Raw genomic sequence first — 13,633 nt, forward strand, 5'->3', positions numbered from 1 at the left:
TCTTATCATGTCTGGCATAATATCTGTTCATTACATTCATTTTAAATCTTTTTTCTACTGCACTAGAAGTTCAAATGTTAACCACAGGCATGGAGTTAAAGCTATTACACAATGCATGATTACCTCTAATAAGAAAGCTAAGTTAATTTCCTCTGATGAAAACAGATCAGTCAGTTTAAGGGCACAGTGCTACATAAACAAATGAGCTGTGCAGAGCTGATGTTAAACGGCATGAAATGATAAAGTGTCATCAGCATCACTGAATGATATCCTCCAGATGAGAGCAATCTCCCTTACTCCAGCCACCATCAAATCAGTGTGGAATCCACACATTTTGTACAAGAGTACAAAAGTTGGGGTACAAAAAGCCAGAATGGAGAAAAGAGAGTTGCTTGTAGTGTAGGTGTTGGAGACTCCTGAGCAGACAAACAACCGCTGCTCTCATTTCACTTCATGAAAAGAGTGTTTCCCAGATTTGTGTAAGGCGGTTACGGGTTGTTACATTAAAGCCAGTGGAGAATTACAGAGGTGGTGCCAGTAATTTCTCACTACTAGTTTACTGCAACACAATCACTGCAAATGTTTTGGACCATAAATACTCCAAGTTCCACCTCTGATGCAGGTCAAAATGAGGATGAAGGCATTCGGCTCCAGAGAAACATAGAAGAATCAGTGAAAGCCACAGAGGCAAAACTGATACAACAAATCAGTGATGTAATAAATTCTTAACCATCTCTGACACTGGAGATAAATTAGGAAACATGAAACCAAAGGTAAGAAGGATTTTTAGATCTGCTGCCAAGGTGTAAGTGGGCAGCAGTGCAGTAGTAACACGTCTGAAGGGAAAATTGTGTTACTGATGCCATCGTGTGGTCTGTTAGACAGTGGAGATGCCTGGACATGATGTATTTTAGCACAATAGAAAGACAACTGAGAAAATATCACTGGCTTCCTTGCAAATGTTAATCCTGTGTCTCAAACAGAAAGCAGTTTATTTCAAAGTTGCAGCATCGGTGGTAGCTGCTGCTTCATCTGAAGCACCAAAAAAAAGAAAACAAAACCTGATCAGATACCAGCTCTCTGCACTTACCTCTGGCCAAGAGCCAAACCTGAAACTCCTAAGAGCTCATTGTAAAATATCCCTCTGGGATCACCAAATACAAAGAATCGCCTACAGTACAAAATACAATTAAAAGATTCAGTATTTCCAGAGAAACTTGGCCTGCACAGGCCAGGCTGTAAACAACATAGCCGTGGCCTTCAGGTCTGCAGACTAAGCAGCAGTACAAACAGACAGTGATTCTGCAGTGAAAATCACTGCATGGACTCAGAAATACCTTTTGAAACTACTGTCAGTGAGCTCAGTTTATCACAGTATACACAAATTTGAGTTGAAATACTATAAAAAAACATGCAGGATTTAGAAGCCTTGCTGCTTTCTCTGGACTCAAGTTTATTTAACTGAACTGTCCTGTCCAATGAAAGTTTTCAGCTGCTTTTGGAAATCATTGATGTCAGCTCCCTTGAGCAAGGTGCCCATATCATGTGCATGAGTGTGTATGGCATGGCTAGCTTGCACATCAACACATCTGTTAAGTCCTCCAACTAAGATGGTCATATAGGTCATTTGTACGTACCCTTAGATAAGATCCATGACAGCACTCTGAGATCAAGACCAATACGTTCTATCAGTAACGCAACGTCACTTTATTAAGACACTTTTCTCACTTACTGGTTGGCTTTAGACAATAACATTACTTCAATTCTTTTTACAATGTGACTTTTTACAATGCTTGTACCATATTTAAAATAAGCATTTTGTTTTCACAAAGCGACAGCATTTTTTAGTTTTAGACATTTGATACATTTTCATAATACCAGTAGCTTCAAATCTTTAAATATAGGGTTTAATTAATGTGGAAATCATAGATTTGTTTTTTCTTAATAAAAGAATAAAGTGTGTAAGGTGGTTCTGCTCATAAATCTGCTCTTTCCACGTCCTACAGCATTTCACAAGTCTTCCCACCTTCACTTCAGCATCAGCTTACTGTCTGTACTCTTGTCGTGAGCTTTACTGAAGACGAGTGAAGGTTTCAGAGCCAGATATCAACAATATATATCCTACAGATCATTTTACGTCAGAATGACTGAGAAGAGTGTATCAAAACTGATAATAGGTAAAAGGTTTCTATTAATCAACACATATCAGGACCCAGTTTTAACTTAAACGATGAGAGGACATCTGTAAGTGTAAATCAGTTTTTGGAATTGTACATTTAAAAGTCGGTTGACTCGTGGTTAGCTGCAGATCCTACACAAAGTCAATGCAACGTTTCCTTGTCAAAGTCGTAATAAAACACAAGAGTGGGTCTGCATCATTATTACACTGTTGCATGGAGTGAGCAGAGTTTGTACACAATATAATAAGATAGTCAACTATCAAATGCATTTTTTCATGTGCAATGAAGGGATGAAAATACTCGTCTCGTCTCGTCTTTTATTGAATGTAGCTATCCGAAGGTTGCTCACCAATAATAAAACTGCATGAAATTAAATAAATCGAATCAAACCTATTTTAAAATGTATCATTCCTGTATTTCACTGTGCTCCATGTATCTAGAACTATACTGGCTTGTCTTATAAGGGAAAGCTATACCCCAAGTAACAGGCTATCCCTAATAGTGCCGTAGTTGCATGTGCTGTTTCTCTGGTGCTTGTCCTTTAATTATAAGAATTAGAGGGTTATCAAGAATCATGGGTTTTGTCATTTTTTTCCCCCTTAAGGACGAGTTGTCTGACCTTTTTGGATGAATGGGCAGATGTTTATACTTACAAATAGAGAAATGTTAAGGTGAAAGTCTTGAGAATGTATTACACATCACTGGAAGGAGTGTGTTTAAAAGCTGATAATGTAAAAAAAATCAGACACTCTGGTAAAATGACGACATTTGACATTTACTGGCTTAATGAGCTGGTCATAAGGTTTGAACACGATACTGTGTTTCTACAATAAATGAAGAGGATGTCACTGAGTCAGGGAGAATCTTATCTTTCATTTGGATTTGGAGTCTATCATTTTGTCTTTTGCAGGAATGTGAGGAGCCACAGTCTCCTCACGTTTGTTTCTCTTGTCCCTCCCGTCTACAGGAGGACTCAAAGAACACGTTAATGAAATTAATAGCTGAATCTGAGGAGATTCCAGTTTATGTTTATCTCCCTCTTCAGTTACTCTCACTCTTGCACTACACATGACATCATGGAAAAGTTTGCAGGGCCTAGCAGCAAAGAGAAAAACATTGCCTTGCTCTCACTATTTTGAGAGTCTGCGGGGATACATAAGGCTAAAAATACTGATTTAAAACACAGGATTCCTTGCATGTTTTCACCTTCAGCCCTGTGATGCGAGTGGCATATAAGCTGGGTTGATTTGGTGAAGCTGAAAAGCAGAGACATTTAAGCACGGATTAATCATCAGATGGATTCAATCAAATGTTCAAACAGCCTTCTGTTATCTGGCACAGAGGTTTTCTTGGCAAAGAGGTGTGACTTGCATTCTTCAAAATAATCTCTTGTGTTGGTTGGATTGATAAAAAATCTGCAATTTTTTGAAGGTTTTTGAATATATTGAAACAAAATGTCCTCATAAAGTCAAGCTCGTTTATGTTAAACTCTCATACAACAAGTCAAAACCTGCAAACGTCCAGCTTCTTCATATTTGGCTTCGACAAGGTTTTTAAGAAAAAGACCAAATTTTACATTGTACGATACGATCCAAACACAACACATTGTTCAACAGGACAATTTGGTTTGATTCGATGCAGACTGATACAGTTCCTCACATATATTTAATCAAGGTATTCAATTTTCATTCCAAATAAAAAAATGCTTTCTCGTCAACCATAATGGACCAAGCCAAAGATTACACTTTTTACATTGTAACACTTTTGTTTTATATGAACGTTATTAGATAATCTTTATTCGAAACATGCTAATAATTCATAATCTAATGTAACGTTTAATGTAGCAGCATTAGGAGAGGACCGGTGTCGTGTCGAAAACACACCTCATCCATACATCTGCAGGTTGTCCGAATGTAACCGTTCATTTACCAAAGTATTGTTGTAACAATGTTAATCGTTCAAAAAGTAACGGCAATAACTCCTTAGAAGTAGGTGTACATCGCCTTCATTACCTAAACTGTTAGCATTAGCTACTGCTAAATGAAGAAATCCATCCATCCATCCATTTTCTACACCTGCTTCATCCGTTGGTCGTATCGTGGGGGGGCTGGAGCCTATCCCAGCAGTCATTGGGCGAGAGGCGGGGTACACCCTGGACAGGTCGCCAGTCCATCACAGGGCCACACAGAGACAAACAACCACATACCCAGAGTACCCAGAGAGAACCCACGCAAACACGAGCAGAACATGCAAACTCCACACAGAAAGGCCCCAGCCAGGAGTTGAACCTGGAACGTTCTTGCTGTGAGGCGACGGTGCTAACCACTGTGCAGCCTAAATGAAGAAATGATTACGTAAATAAACTCTCTTATCTGTAGTCCAGGTGCCGAGAGCTGAAACTGATCCCTCTATAGGGCTCAGTTTCTTTGTAAGTCCAGTGTTGAGCTGGACCAAGTTGTTAAAACAGTCCGATGTAGCATTAGCTGCACATACACAGTCATATACTGACTCTTGCTGAAACAGTACCTTTATAGTTTATCCACTAGGCTCTAAATGGTAGGTGCAAAATGCTTGCTCCTCAGTCCAGCTGACAAGAGAACATTTCCACATGGAGTTGACTTCATGGATCTAGCTGGTGTGATGCAAGTGGATGGAGCTCAGAGGTCCAGGCTCAGCAGAGGAGGTGGAATGAACTTGAGAAGTGATGTAAATTTAAAAATAATATCAGAACAGCTTATTGAGTGAGGAAATTTCAAACATAAACGGGGCACCAAAAATTTGCCAGGCTTGTGTTTCAGAATAGTTTTTCACTTGCTGGTGACTACAGACACCCAAATTTATGCTCTCAAAAACAGAAAAAAGGGATTTTTCCATAGTATGTCCTCTTTAACTAAATCGAGCTGTACTGACATACATGGGACTGACCACAATGTCTTACCAGGTGGGTGTCATGCCACCGCTGTACTTCATCAAAGTGCTCCACACTCTTTTAAAGCCACAATCCCTCCACTGTTGTAGCTCGCGTGGAAATATTTTAAAATGACGACATGCAGTATCCCTAACAAGTTTATAATAACATAATAATCAAATGCTTGAGCTCAAATGTTGTAAAGTACAACAAACTGATAACTTACTTGATAGTGAACTTGATGGGGAACAAGCACACAGTTTGAGCACAACCTTAATTGTTACATCTCTGGTTTAAAAGCTGCCTCCTTAGTCTTGTTGTTTTGCCATCTGGCTTGCTAGCTACCTGTTACTTGTTACAGACAGCTTAAAAAAATCTTGGTTTTGTATTAAGTATTTTAAAAATAATTAAAAACAGTTCTCTAGCTTACTTGAGTGGTTTGTACCTTATTCCAAAAAGAGTTACAGATGGTTAGAGGTGAAAATACCTTACAAAAGTCACTTCTAACGTACTGAACAGGACTAAACAAGTGTTGCAGGGATGAAAGAGGTGTTCAGGAGAATGTGTGGACAGCATGGTCTAACCTGTTTCCGCAGTTGCTCTTCATGCAAACACATCACAGCGGGAGGCTTTTTTTTCGAGATGCAATCTGTGCCCTTCAGGGAATGTGTTTCCAGAGTGCACAGGAGGCAGCATGTGATGCCAATATCATACTGTAAAAATCGTTGCAGTTTCTTTTCAGCACACTGAAAATAGCACATGAGGGTCCTTATTGTTGGACTGGCGACCTGTGCAGGGTGCACCCTGCCCCTCACCCAATGACAGCTGGGATAGACTCCAGCCCCTCCATGTCCATGAGTTGGATTAAGCAGGTATAGAAAATGGATGGCTGGATGGATGGATGGGTCTTATTGTGTTGATGTAAGTACTGAACATATCTGTATGTATCCATAACAGCAAGAAGTGAGGGGATAGCAACATGCAGGTCAGTAAAAAGTCCTCAAAGAGTAATAAACCATCTAATTGTGTTTGAAAAGCCAAATTCAGGTGAGGAGAATCAGCAGAATCTTTTTAGCATGGATTTGAAAATCTACAGTATGTTTGGAGGACGGTGTGCCCATATGCTCAAAAAAAAACAAACTTGATTCAAGCTCACCATTTTTGCCCTCTGTTGATTGTTTCCTCAGTCTGTGGTTTGTCCTCTCTGCCTGCTGTCCAGCATCTCCATGAGCCTGTGTGGCCCTCGGCGGGAGACCAGGATGCTGTCTGTTGCGGACCTCTGAGCATTTCACAGCACTCATGGCTCCCACTTCACTCCCCAATGGACGACATGTCTTCTTGGGTCACCTCCCTTCAGAGGAAAGAAACACCCTGAAAGCACATGCTCTGTGCACATCACAGTAAGAACGTTTGACTCCAACTAAGACCTCAGTCAGCTGTGACAGTTAAAAAGCCAAAGTTAACTGAGTTTGAATAAGCATGAAAGTAACAGCAAACAGCCATTTGAATGTTTGCATTTGGAAAATCCTCCTTGGTGCTGGGAGCTGGAGCAAAGCCCTGTTAGTGTTTACAAAGCAAAGCACGAGTCCAAGATTTTGCATTGTTTCTTTTTGAGGTCCATCTCTTCTCAGGCAGACAGCAGGCACGTGCCTGTTTGTTTATAATACTTTAAGCCCACTTTCAACCACATGCGTGCGTCTCTCCATCTGCCTCCACTTTCCTCTGCTGCAGCCAACTTACCAATTTACACAATTTACAAAGAGCAGGCTTTCCTACCTCCTTCCTACAAATATTAAACATATCTACACCATGGTTTCAGTAGCCTAGATATCTCCTACGAGGTGTCCCTAAGAGAAAAATGAGCCTCATACCCGGGTCTCTTACAAGCCAGGCCCTTTGTGCAGCCTGTATATGCTCTATGCACTATATCATCTCCTGTGGCCTGCACCTCAAACATACATTTCTGTTTTCTTTAATAAGCTTTCTTTGGAAAAGCCCTGATATATTTGGCATGGCTGTAGCTCAGGAGGAAGAACCGTTGTCTGCCAATCGGAAGATTGGTGGTTCAATTTCTGTCTTCCCTGAAACATACGTACGAGTGTCCTCGGGCAAGACACTGAATGCCACATTTCCTCAGATGTGTGCATCTGTGTGATAGAGAAAAAACATTCCATGTAGCCTGTAACATTGTATAACTTAAAATGTGCTGTATGAGTGTGTGTGTGTGTGATCACATTGCTGAATGAATTGTTATATTTTTACTACCTTAACGTGAACCAGTTATGTTTGTGCAGTGGGTCCTTCTACACAGAAGAGCAGCCATACCACTGCCATAAAGGCACTTAGAATAAGAATATTGTCCAAAGAAGCAACGAGAACTGGAAAAACAGTGATGGGACTGTCATTGATACCTGGTGGGATGCTACACTGGAGTCAAACTGACAATATCTGACAGAATTTTGCATGACGAAATTGGTGTAGCAACCAAAGTCAGAACAGACCCCTTTTGTCATACTTGTATTGGTAAAGAAATGCCTGAAACTACACTTCCTGAACATGATATTGTGATTTATGTGAACCTGACTAGTGTGGACACAAATGGACATGCAAGGTAAATAAATAATTATTAGAAGTTAGAAGAGATGTATTTCTGTCATTAGACATTAAGTTGCCATTGCAACGAATGGGCAGCTCACACATCTCCCTCAGTGTGTTATAGCCTCTGTGATATGGAGTGGAAGAGACGTCAATTCAAAAACTACAACTGAGAAAAGGACTGAGTGATTAGTTTAGTCCTCAACCCTCAGTCATAGTGATAGTTGATTCCTCATCCCTCCACATTTTGCATCCAAAATGTTATGGCTCAACAGCAGTCTCAATCTGATAGGTATAATTACAGGACTCATGATAAATGATGCAACAGAATCAGCCAAATCGAGACAATTACTCCTGCCAAGAATTAGTGTAGTTGAATCGAGGTGATTCTCGGTCCACCAAAAAACCAAGTTGAGTCTGACAGCCACATGTAGGCCAAATGCAGTTCAGAATAAGCAGCATACCTGGGTATTTAGCTGTTTGTAATATCTGGCTCCATGAGTTACCATAATGGTGGATGATCCAAAACCAAAACTTGTAACGAAGACGATTGGAAGGTGACTGCTCTTCCTCCTGAGCTTCAGCCGGCCACATGTGTTTTTAGTGACAGGTGTTTATTGCCAGTTTACCTTGTGGTTAAAGTTATCCCCTGTTTCTCAAATTTAGAATGATTTCTAATTGTGGCTTCATGCTTGTACGAAGCCAGCATAAAACCATGCTAGCACAATGGTAGTAAATTTAATATGCAAATATCTATCGAGTTCTGTGTCTTTCTTTATGACTGTTGCGCTTTGTTGCTATAAATAACAGCCATTCTTTAGCTGTTTCAGACTAAATCAAAGTGGGATCATGTCCACTGGACCTCCATCACAAGAAGGGTGTAATGGTCCGAAATCCAGAGGGAACTGGATTAACTAGGTCAGAGCATCTTCTGTAGTAGTTCTTGTTCTTGTCTTTCAGATAGTTCTTTTTATGCAGAGTCTAGTTATGCTGCAGAATCAATTTGGGACTATTATGGTGACCCCCTTATGCATGATGGACAGGAATCTATGTAAACATTGAATGCTGTATGCCTAACTAGCTATTACCATACGACCAGCATAGTCTGTAATGCCCAAACTCTTCTAAATGAATGTCTTAGCTACCAGTGTACGCAAAATGATAATAATCACAATTACAATAACAAAGAATTAGATCTTATTTTTGGCTTGTTATAAAATCTCAGGAAAGGATGCCTTGGTGGTGTTCTGAGATTTGACTCACTTTTCTGGGAAATGCTACTGAAGGCACTGCTTCTACTCAGACGATATCTTGACACACAGATTACATGTAGCCTTGTTGAAGGAACAAAAAGGGGTTGCATGCTATACTGTACATAAACATCAGCCGAGGCAAACAATAACAAACCCATGCATTTACCTCCGAAACAAGACAACAGTTACAGTAAATCATACTCTGTTAAAAGGCCCGAAGAGACTGCAACTCCTTGCAGCATCAGGAGGAACCTCTTTAATGAGGCCTTAACTGATGGGCCTTGTTTGAAAGCCCACCCAGAGACTGATAGGGTCCACTTTGATAATTTATACTGCAGTGACAACCACCACAGGGAACAGGCAGAGATAGGCAGAACAAAATGCCGCCTCAAAGACAAAGAGTGGACAACAATGACACCCAAGTTCAACTTAGTATTTCATATTAGCTCATGGTACGATAAGTTATCATGAGATCTACTTTTTATATGACACAAGACTGACTGAGGAAAATGTCTTCATTGTGAGGCTTGAGGGAAAAAGTGTGGATTTAAAAAAGGAGAAAAGGAAAACAAGGCTCTTCAAAAGAGTAGGGTTATAGTCTGATGCTATCTAAAGAATGGTGGTCTCTATCTCTGTGTCAACACAATAAGAGCCAAGACACGTGGCATTTGAAGCGTCATCAAGATGAGCTGATACTAGATCCCACTTAACAGTTGTCTTATTGATTTCCTCTGAAGGGGTGGATCTCTTCTCATTTTATTTGCCCTTCTTTCTAATGACTCACAGATGAAGGGTTACTAGAAGAGTGAGAAGTCACTCATCTGGTGACCTTCCTATATTTTCTGCATGATGGGATGTTAATCTTTATTTTGTGGTTGTATGTAAGTAATTGGTCACAGATCTTGCTTGCATGTAAAGATACCATGTTGAATATTTAGTCCTTGACGAGTATACGTGAAATGACAGCATATGTTGTGAGACAAGCACATTTTAAAATAAAAATCTGAAAAAAATGTCTTTATTTATAAGATTCCCTTAACCGCTCTTTTGTAGATATCAATACCGTGCATGAAAATGTTGGACAATGATTCTGCCACCCATCATTGTAAAGACTTGAATCTTGATAGAGATCATTGCTGTTTAAGTTTATCTGCTGTGGAATTAATGTTTGTTTCTTGTTCTAAATCAGGAAATGTTATATTCTCCGCATCCATCCACACATACAAGAGGTTTTCAAGCATTAATGAGGATTACTCTCAGTGGCATGATGATTACTGTAAGTCACATACTTCTTTATTCCATTATTTTTAGTGTTTTAAGCTTTTTCTTCCTGAAAAACATTTAAATAATGTCTGTGAATTGAATCATAACCTTACAATTCTAAACTCATCTTTTTATCTTTTTGCTTATGTTGAACTGACATTGAAATTATTAGGAAATCGGTCAGTATTTGGTATTCAGTTTGATTTTTGTCCTTTTATGGTCAGATTTCCTTCCAACATGGATGTTCTCAAGAGGGGCATATAAGTGCCAGTGTGTTTTTGATTCCCCTTGTGACGGAAGTAAAAGTTCCACTGATTTTTCCCCAATTCACAGTTGGACCACTTCTATAAAGTGGATCTGAATGAATCTTTCCCAGCTGAATCATCATTACTGAAGACAGAACGCCATGTCGGTAAGTATCAAGTACAAGGTAAAAGTTAACCATGACTTACAGTACATGATGCAATTAAACAAGAAATGTCTGGTCATATAGCATCAGATTTTATTGTGTGGATGGACGCTAAAGATTATAGTGTTACTATCTGCAGCCATCTCAGAAGTCTCATGGGTATTGTAGTATGCAGAGCTGCCTCGCATGACAGAAACAAAGCTGAAGCAATCACATGTCTGATCATACACATACGGTATGTAGATTATGTTATACAGTAGCCCTTGTTGTGAATCACAGTGTGGCATAATGATCACTGACATGAATTTTGACTTTTGGTTAATTTGCTATCACTGGAACCAGATTCAAGAAAAAAGGGGTAGCAAATACAATCCAGGCTGAACTTAATGTTTAGCATCGCCTTTGGTAAGACTTTTAGAAGCCGTCAAAGCAGCTATTTGTTATGTGCGTTCTCTGTCGTTTTTCTCCTTCTCGGCAGGTAAAACACTCAGCGAGGCTTAAATTCGTTGACTGACCCAGCCACACCCTCCAGTTTCTATCATTGATATAGGCTTTGATTGACAGAAAATGTACTTAGGGTCATTGTATTGATGCAGGATGAAGGTTTAGCCAAGCAGATTGGAGGAACTGCTTTTTATATATCACCAGAAAAAATGTTTGCATGCCTTTCCGGATTCATCCTGTCGCTGAAATAATCAATTTCATCAATCAAAAAGAATGGGCCAGATGGAGCTTCACCTCTGAGCTGGCATTGGAGGCAGTCACAGGTCCAAATTGGTGTGCATGTCCACCTATCAATGATGCTGTTGACATTATACTGTTTGCTGATTCTGCGATGCAAGCTTGAGATGTGTAAACACACACTGTTGTGGCACTGAGTCATCTCTGTTTGATATGTGTAAATAAAGCTGTGACTTAACAAGTATGATAATAAGAGTTTTGCATCTTGCAGTAGAGCCTCTGCAACTCTTCTGTCAAAGCCCACTGTGAAATCTGGATTTTGATACCTCTGAATTTTCTTTCAAGGTTCTTCTGCCCAGCTTAATTTTTCTTTGGTATTTGCATATCAAACTATCTTCTTGTGTTCAAGTTAGTTAACATGTGTCTCAGCAAAGTCCACACTAACAGCACAATGGAACGTCTCAGACTGAATTTGATGCTATAGACATGCATTTTAGCACCACCATCACATTGATATGAGACTATGACCTGCAGAACTCGATACCATATCATGAAAAGTTAGCACCATTGCCTCACAGCGAGAGGGATCCAGGTTCGATCCCCACCTGGGATCTTTCTGTGTGGAGTTTTCATGTTATCCCTGTGTATGTGTGGGGTTCCTCTGGGTACTCTGGCTTCCTCCCATCGTCCAAAAACATACATGTTGGGTTAATTGGTAACTCTAAAAATTGTCCTTAGGGAGTGAGTGTGAGTGTTCATGGTTGTTTGTCTCATTTGTCTCTGTGTGGCCCTGTGACTGGTGACCTGTCCAGGGTGTACCCCGCCTCTTGCCCGATGACTGCTGGGATAGGCTCCAGCCCCCCTGCGACCTGACCGACGGATTAAGTGGGTATAGAAAATGGATGGATGGATTTCAGGAACCATAAATTGAGGTTATCTCATCACATTCATTTGAGATGCACAAAATAGCAAGTACTGCTTTTATTACTGAGCCCCAAAAGCTGGCTGTGGATTACTCATAGTCTACTTCCTATTATAGAATACTTGTGTGTTAACATTGTCATTACACAATTTATCAGCAGCTTTACTGTAATCTAGCATTTGTTTAATTTATGTTGGACTAAAATTATGGATTGCTGTATTTCACGGTGAATTATGATGTACTCTTTTTGTTTCTACGTTTATATAGTTCAAACCAGCGATTCACACATTAAGCCTTTAGCAAATCTCCTCATCAGCCCTGGACTCTTTCATTGATAAATTATTCATTCGAGTGGTCACATCTGGTATGTTTTCTTTCCTTTTGTGCCTTTCCTGCTTCTCTCAGACTGTCCAGGGTTTGGAGGCGACCACCAGCTGAGCTGAAGCTGAGCCAAATGTACGGGAGGCTTCAGGCCTGCAATATTTACGTTGGTGTTAGTCCAGGATTTCCAACGGATGACTGTAAATTTATGTTGCAATCAATATGGGGGGATTCTCCAGCTGAGCTCATTATGATAATTCCTTCTTGAGTTCTGCTTAATAGCATTAGTTTTGCACATTTTGATGGGAGCACCATAATTGGTGGTTTCCAGCTTAGCTAAAGTACTGTTAGAGTACAGGTCCACTTGTTTATGACTTCCATCGAAGGTTTAACTGACTAACTACTGGAATGCTTTTATCTCAGAGGCTTTTCTCCAAGACTGAACTCTTCTTCACACCATCATCAGGCCTAACGGTAATCTCCAGTAATTTCAGCATCCAATACTGTAAGGTGCATCCTCATGTCTCATGCTGCTTTAATCCAGCAGCATGATAATACTTAGCAGAGTGGAATGTGAGGCTGTATCTGTGATGGGTGACATGTTGTATTCGAATGAGACAATTTGCCTCTCGACAGGCCAAAAGAATGCTTTTATCCTCCTGCAACTGTAGCAAAAATCACAGAAAGCAGCCAACATTTTCAGACAATGATTTGTGTAATGCTTCGCTCTAACCTGAGCCTTTACACACACTGCTGCTGAAACACGTGGTGTTTCTAGATTTGTTTGAAAGTAAATAGACGTGCACATAGTGAGTCGGAATCAGCTCTATGTACGTGGCCCTTCACTTTTGAAGTTGTTATAAAATTATTTTTTAACAGAGGATTTGGCAAGATTTAGAACTTTTGCCATTCTATAATAAACAATGGCACGGCCATAGTGAAAATATTTACTTAATTCTTTAAAGTGACTTATGGCAACTTTGGCCACTAAACAGAGTGTCATAAGTGTTATGGCGTCAGGTGCCACAGTCTGTATAAATACTCTGTGTACACTTGTTTATAGGAAAACCCCCATCTGGCTTCAGCAAAATGCAGTCAGAC

General features: G+C 40.0%; 1 protein-coding gene across 1 annotated transcript in view; it reads right to left on the reverse strand.

Annotated features, from left to right (window-relative positions):
• myocd (myocardin) overlaps positions 1 to 13,633 on the reverse strand; it is a 130,593-nt gene that overhangs the window by 57,511 nt on the left and 59,449 nt on the right. Inside the window, exon 4 of the mRNA XM_072373939.1 lies at positions 6,245 to 6,439. Coding sequence (XP_072230040.1) covers positions 6,245 to 6,389 — 145 coding nt within the window. The 5' untranslated portion in view covers positions 6,390 to 6,439. The remainder of the gene's footprint in view (positions 1 to 6,244; positions 6,440 to 13,633) is intronic.

The sequence above is a fragment of the Leuresthes tenuis genome, unplaced genomic scaffold (genome assembly GCF_036924035.1).
Source record: "Leuresthes tenuis unplaced genomic scaffold, fLeuTen1.0.hap1 SCAF_20, whole genome shotgun sequence".
NCBI lineage: Eukaryota > Metazoa > Chordata > Actinopteri > Atheriniformes > Atherinopsidae > Leuresthes > Leuresthes tenuis.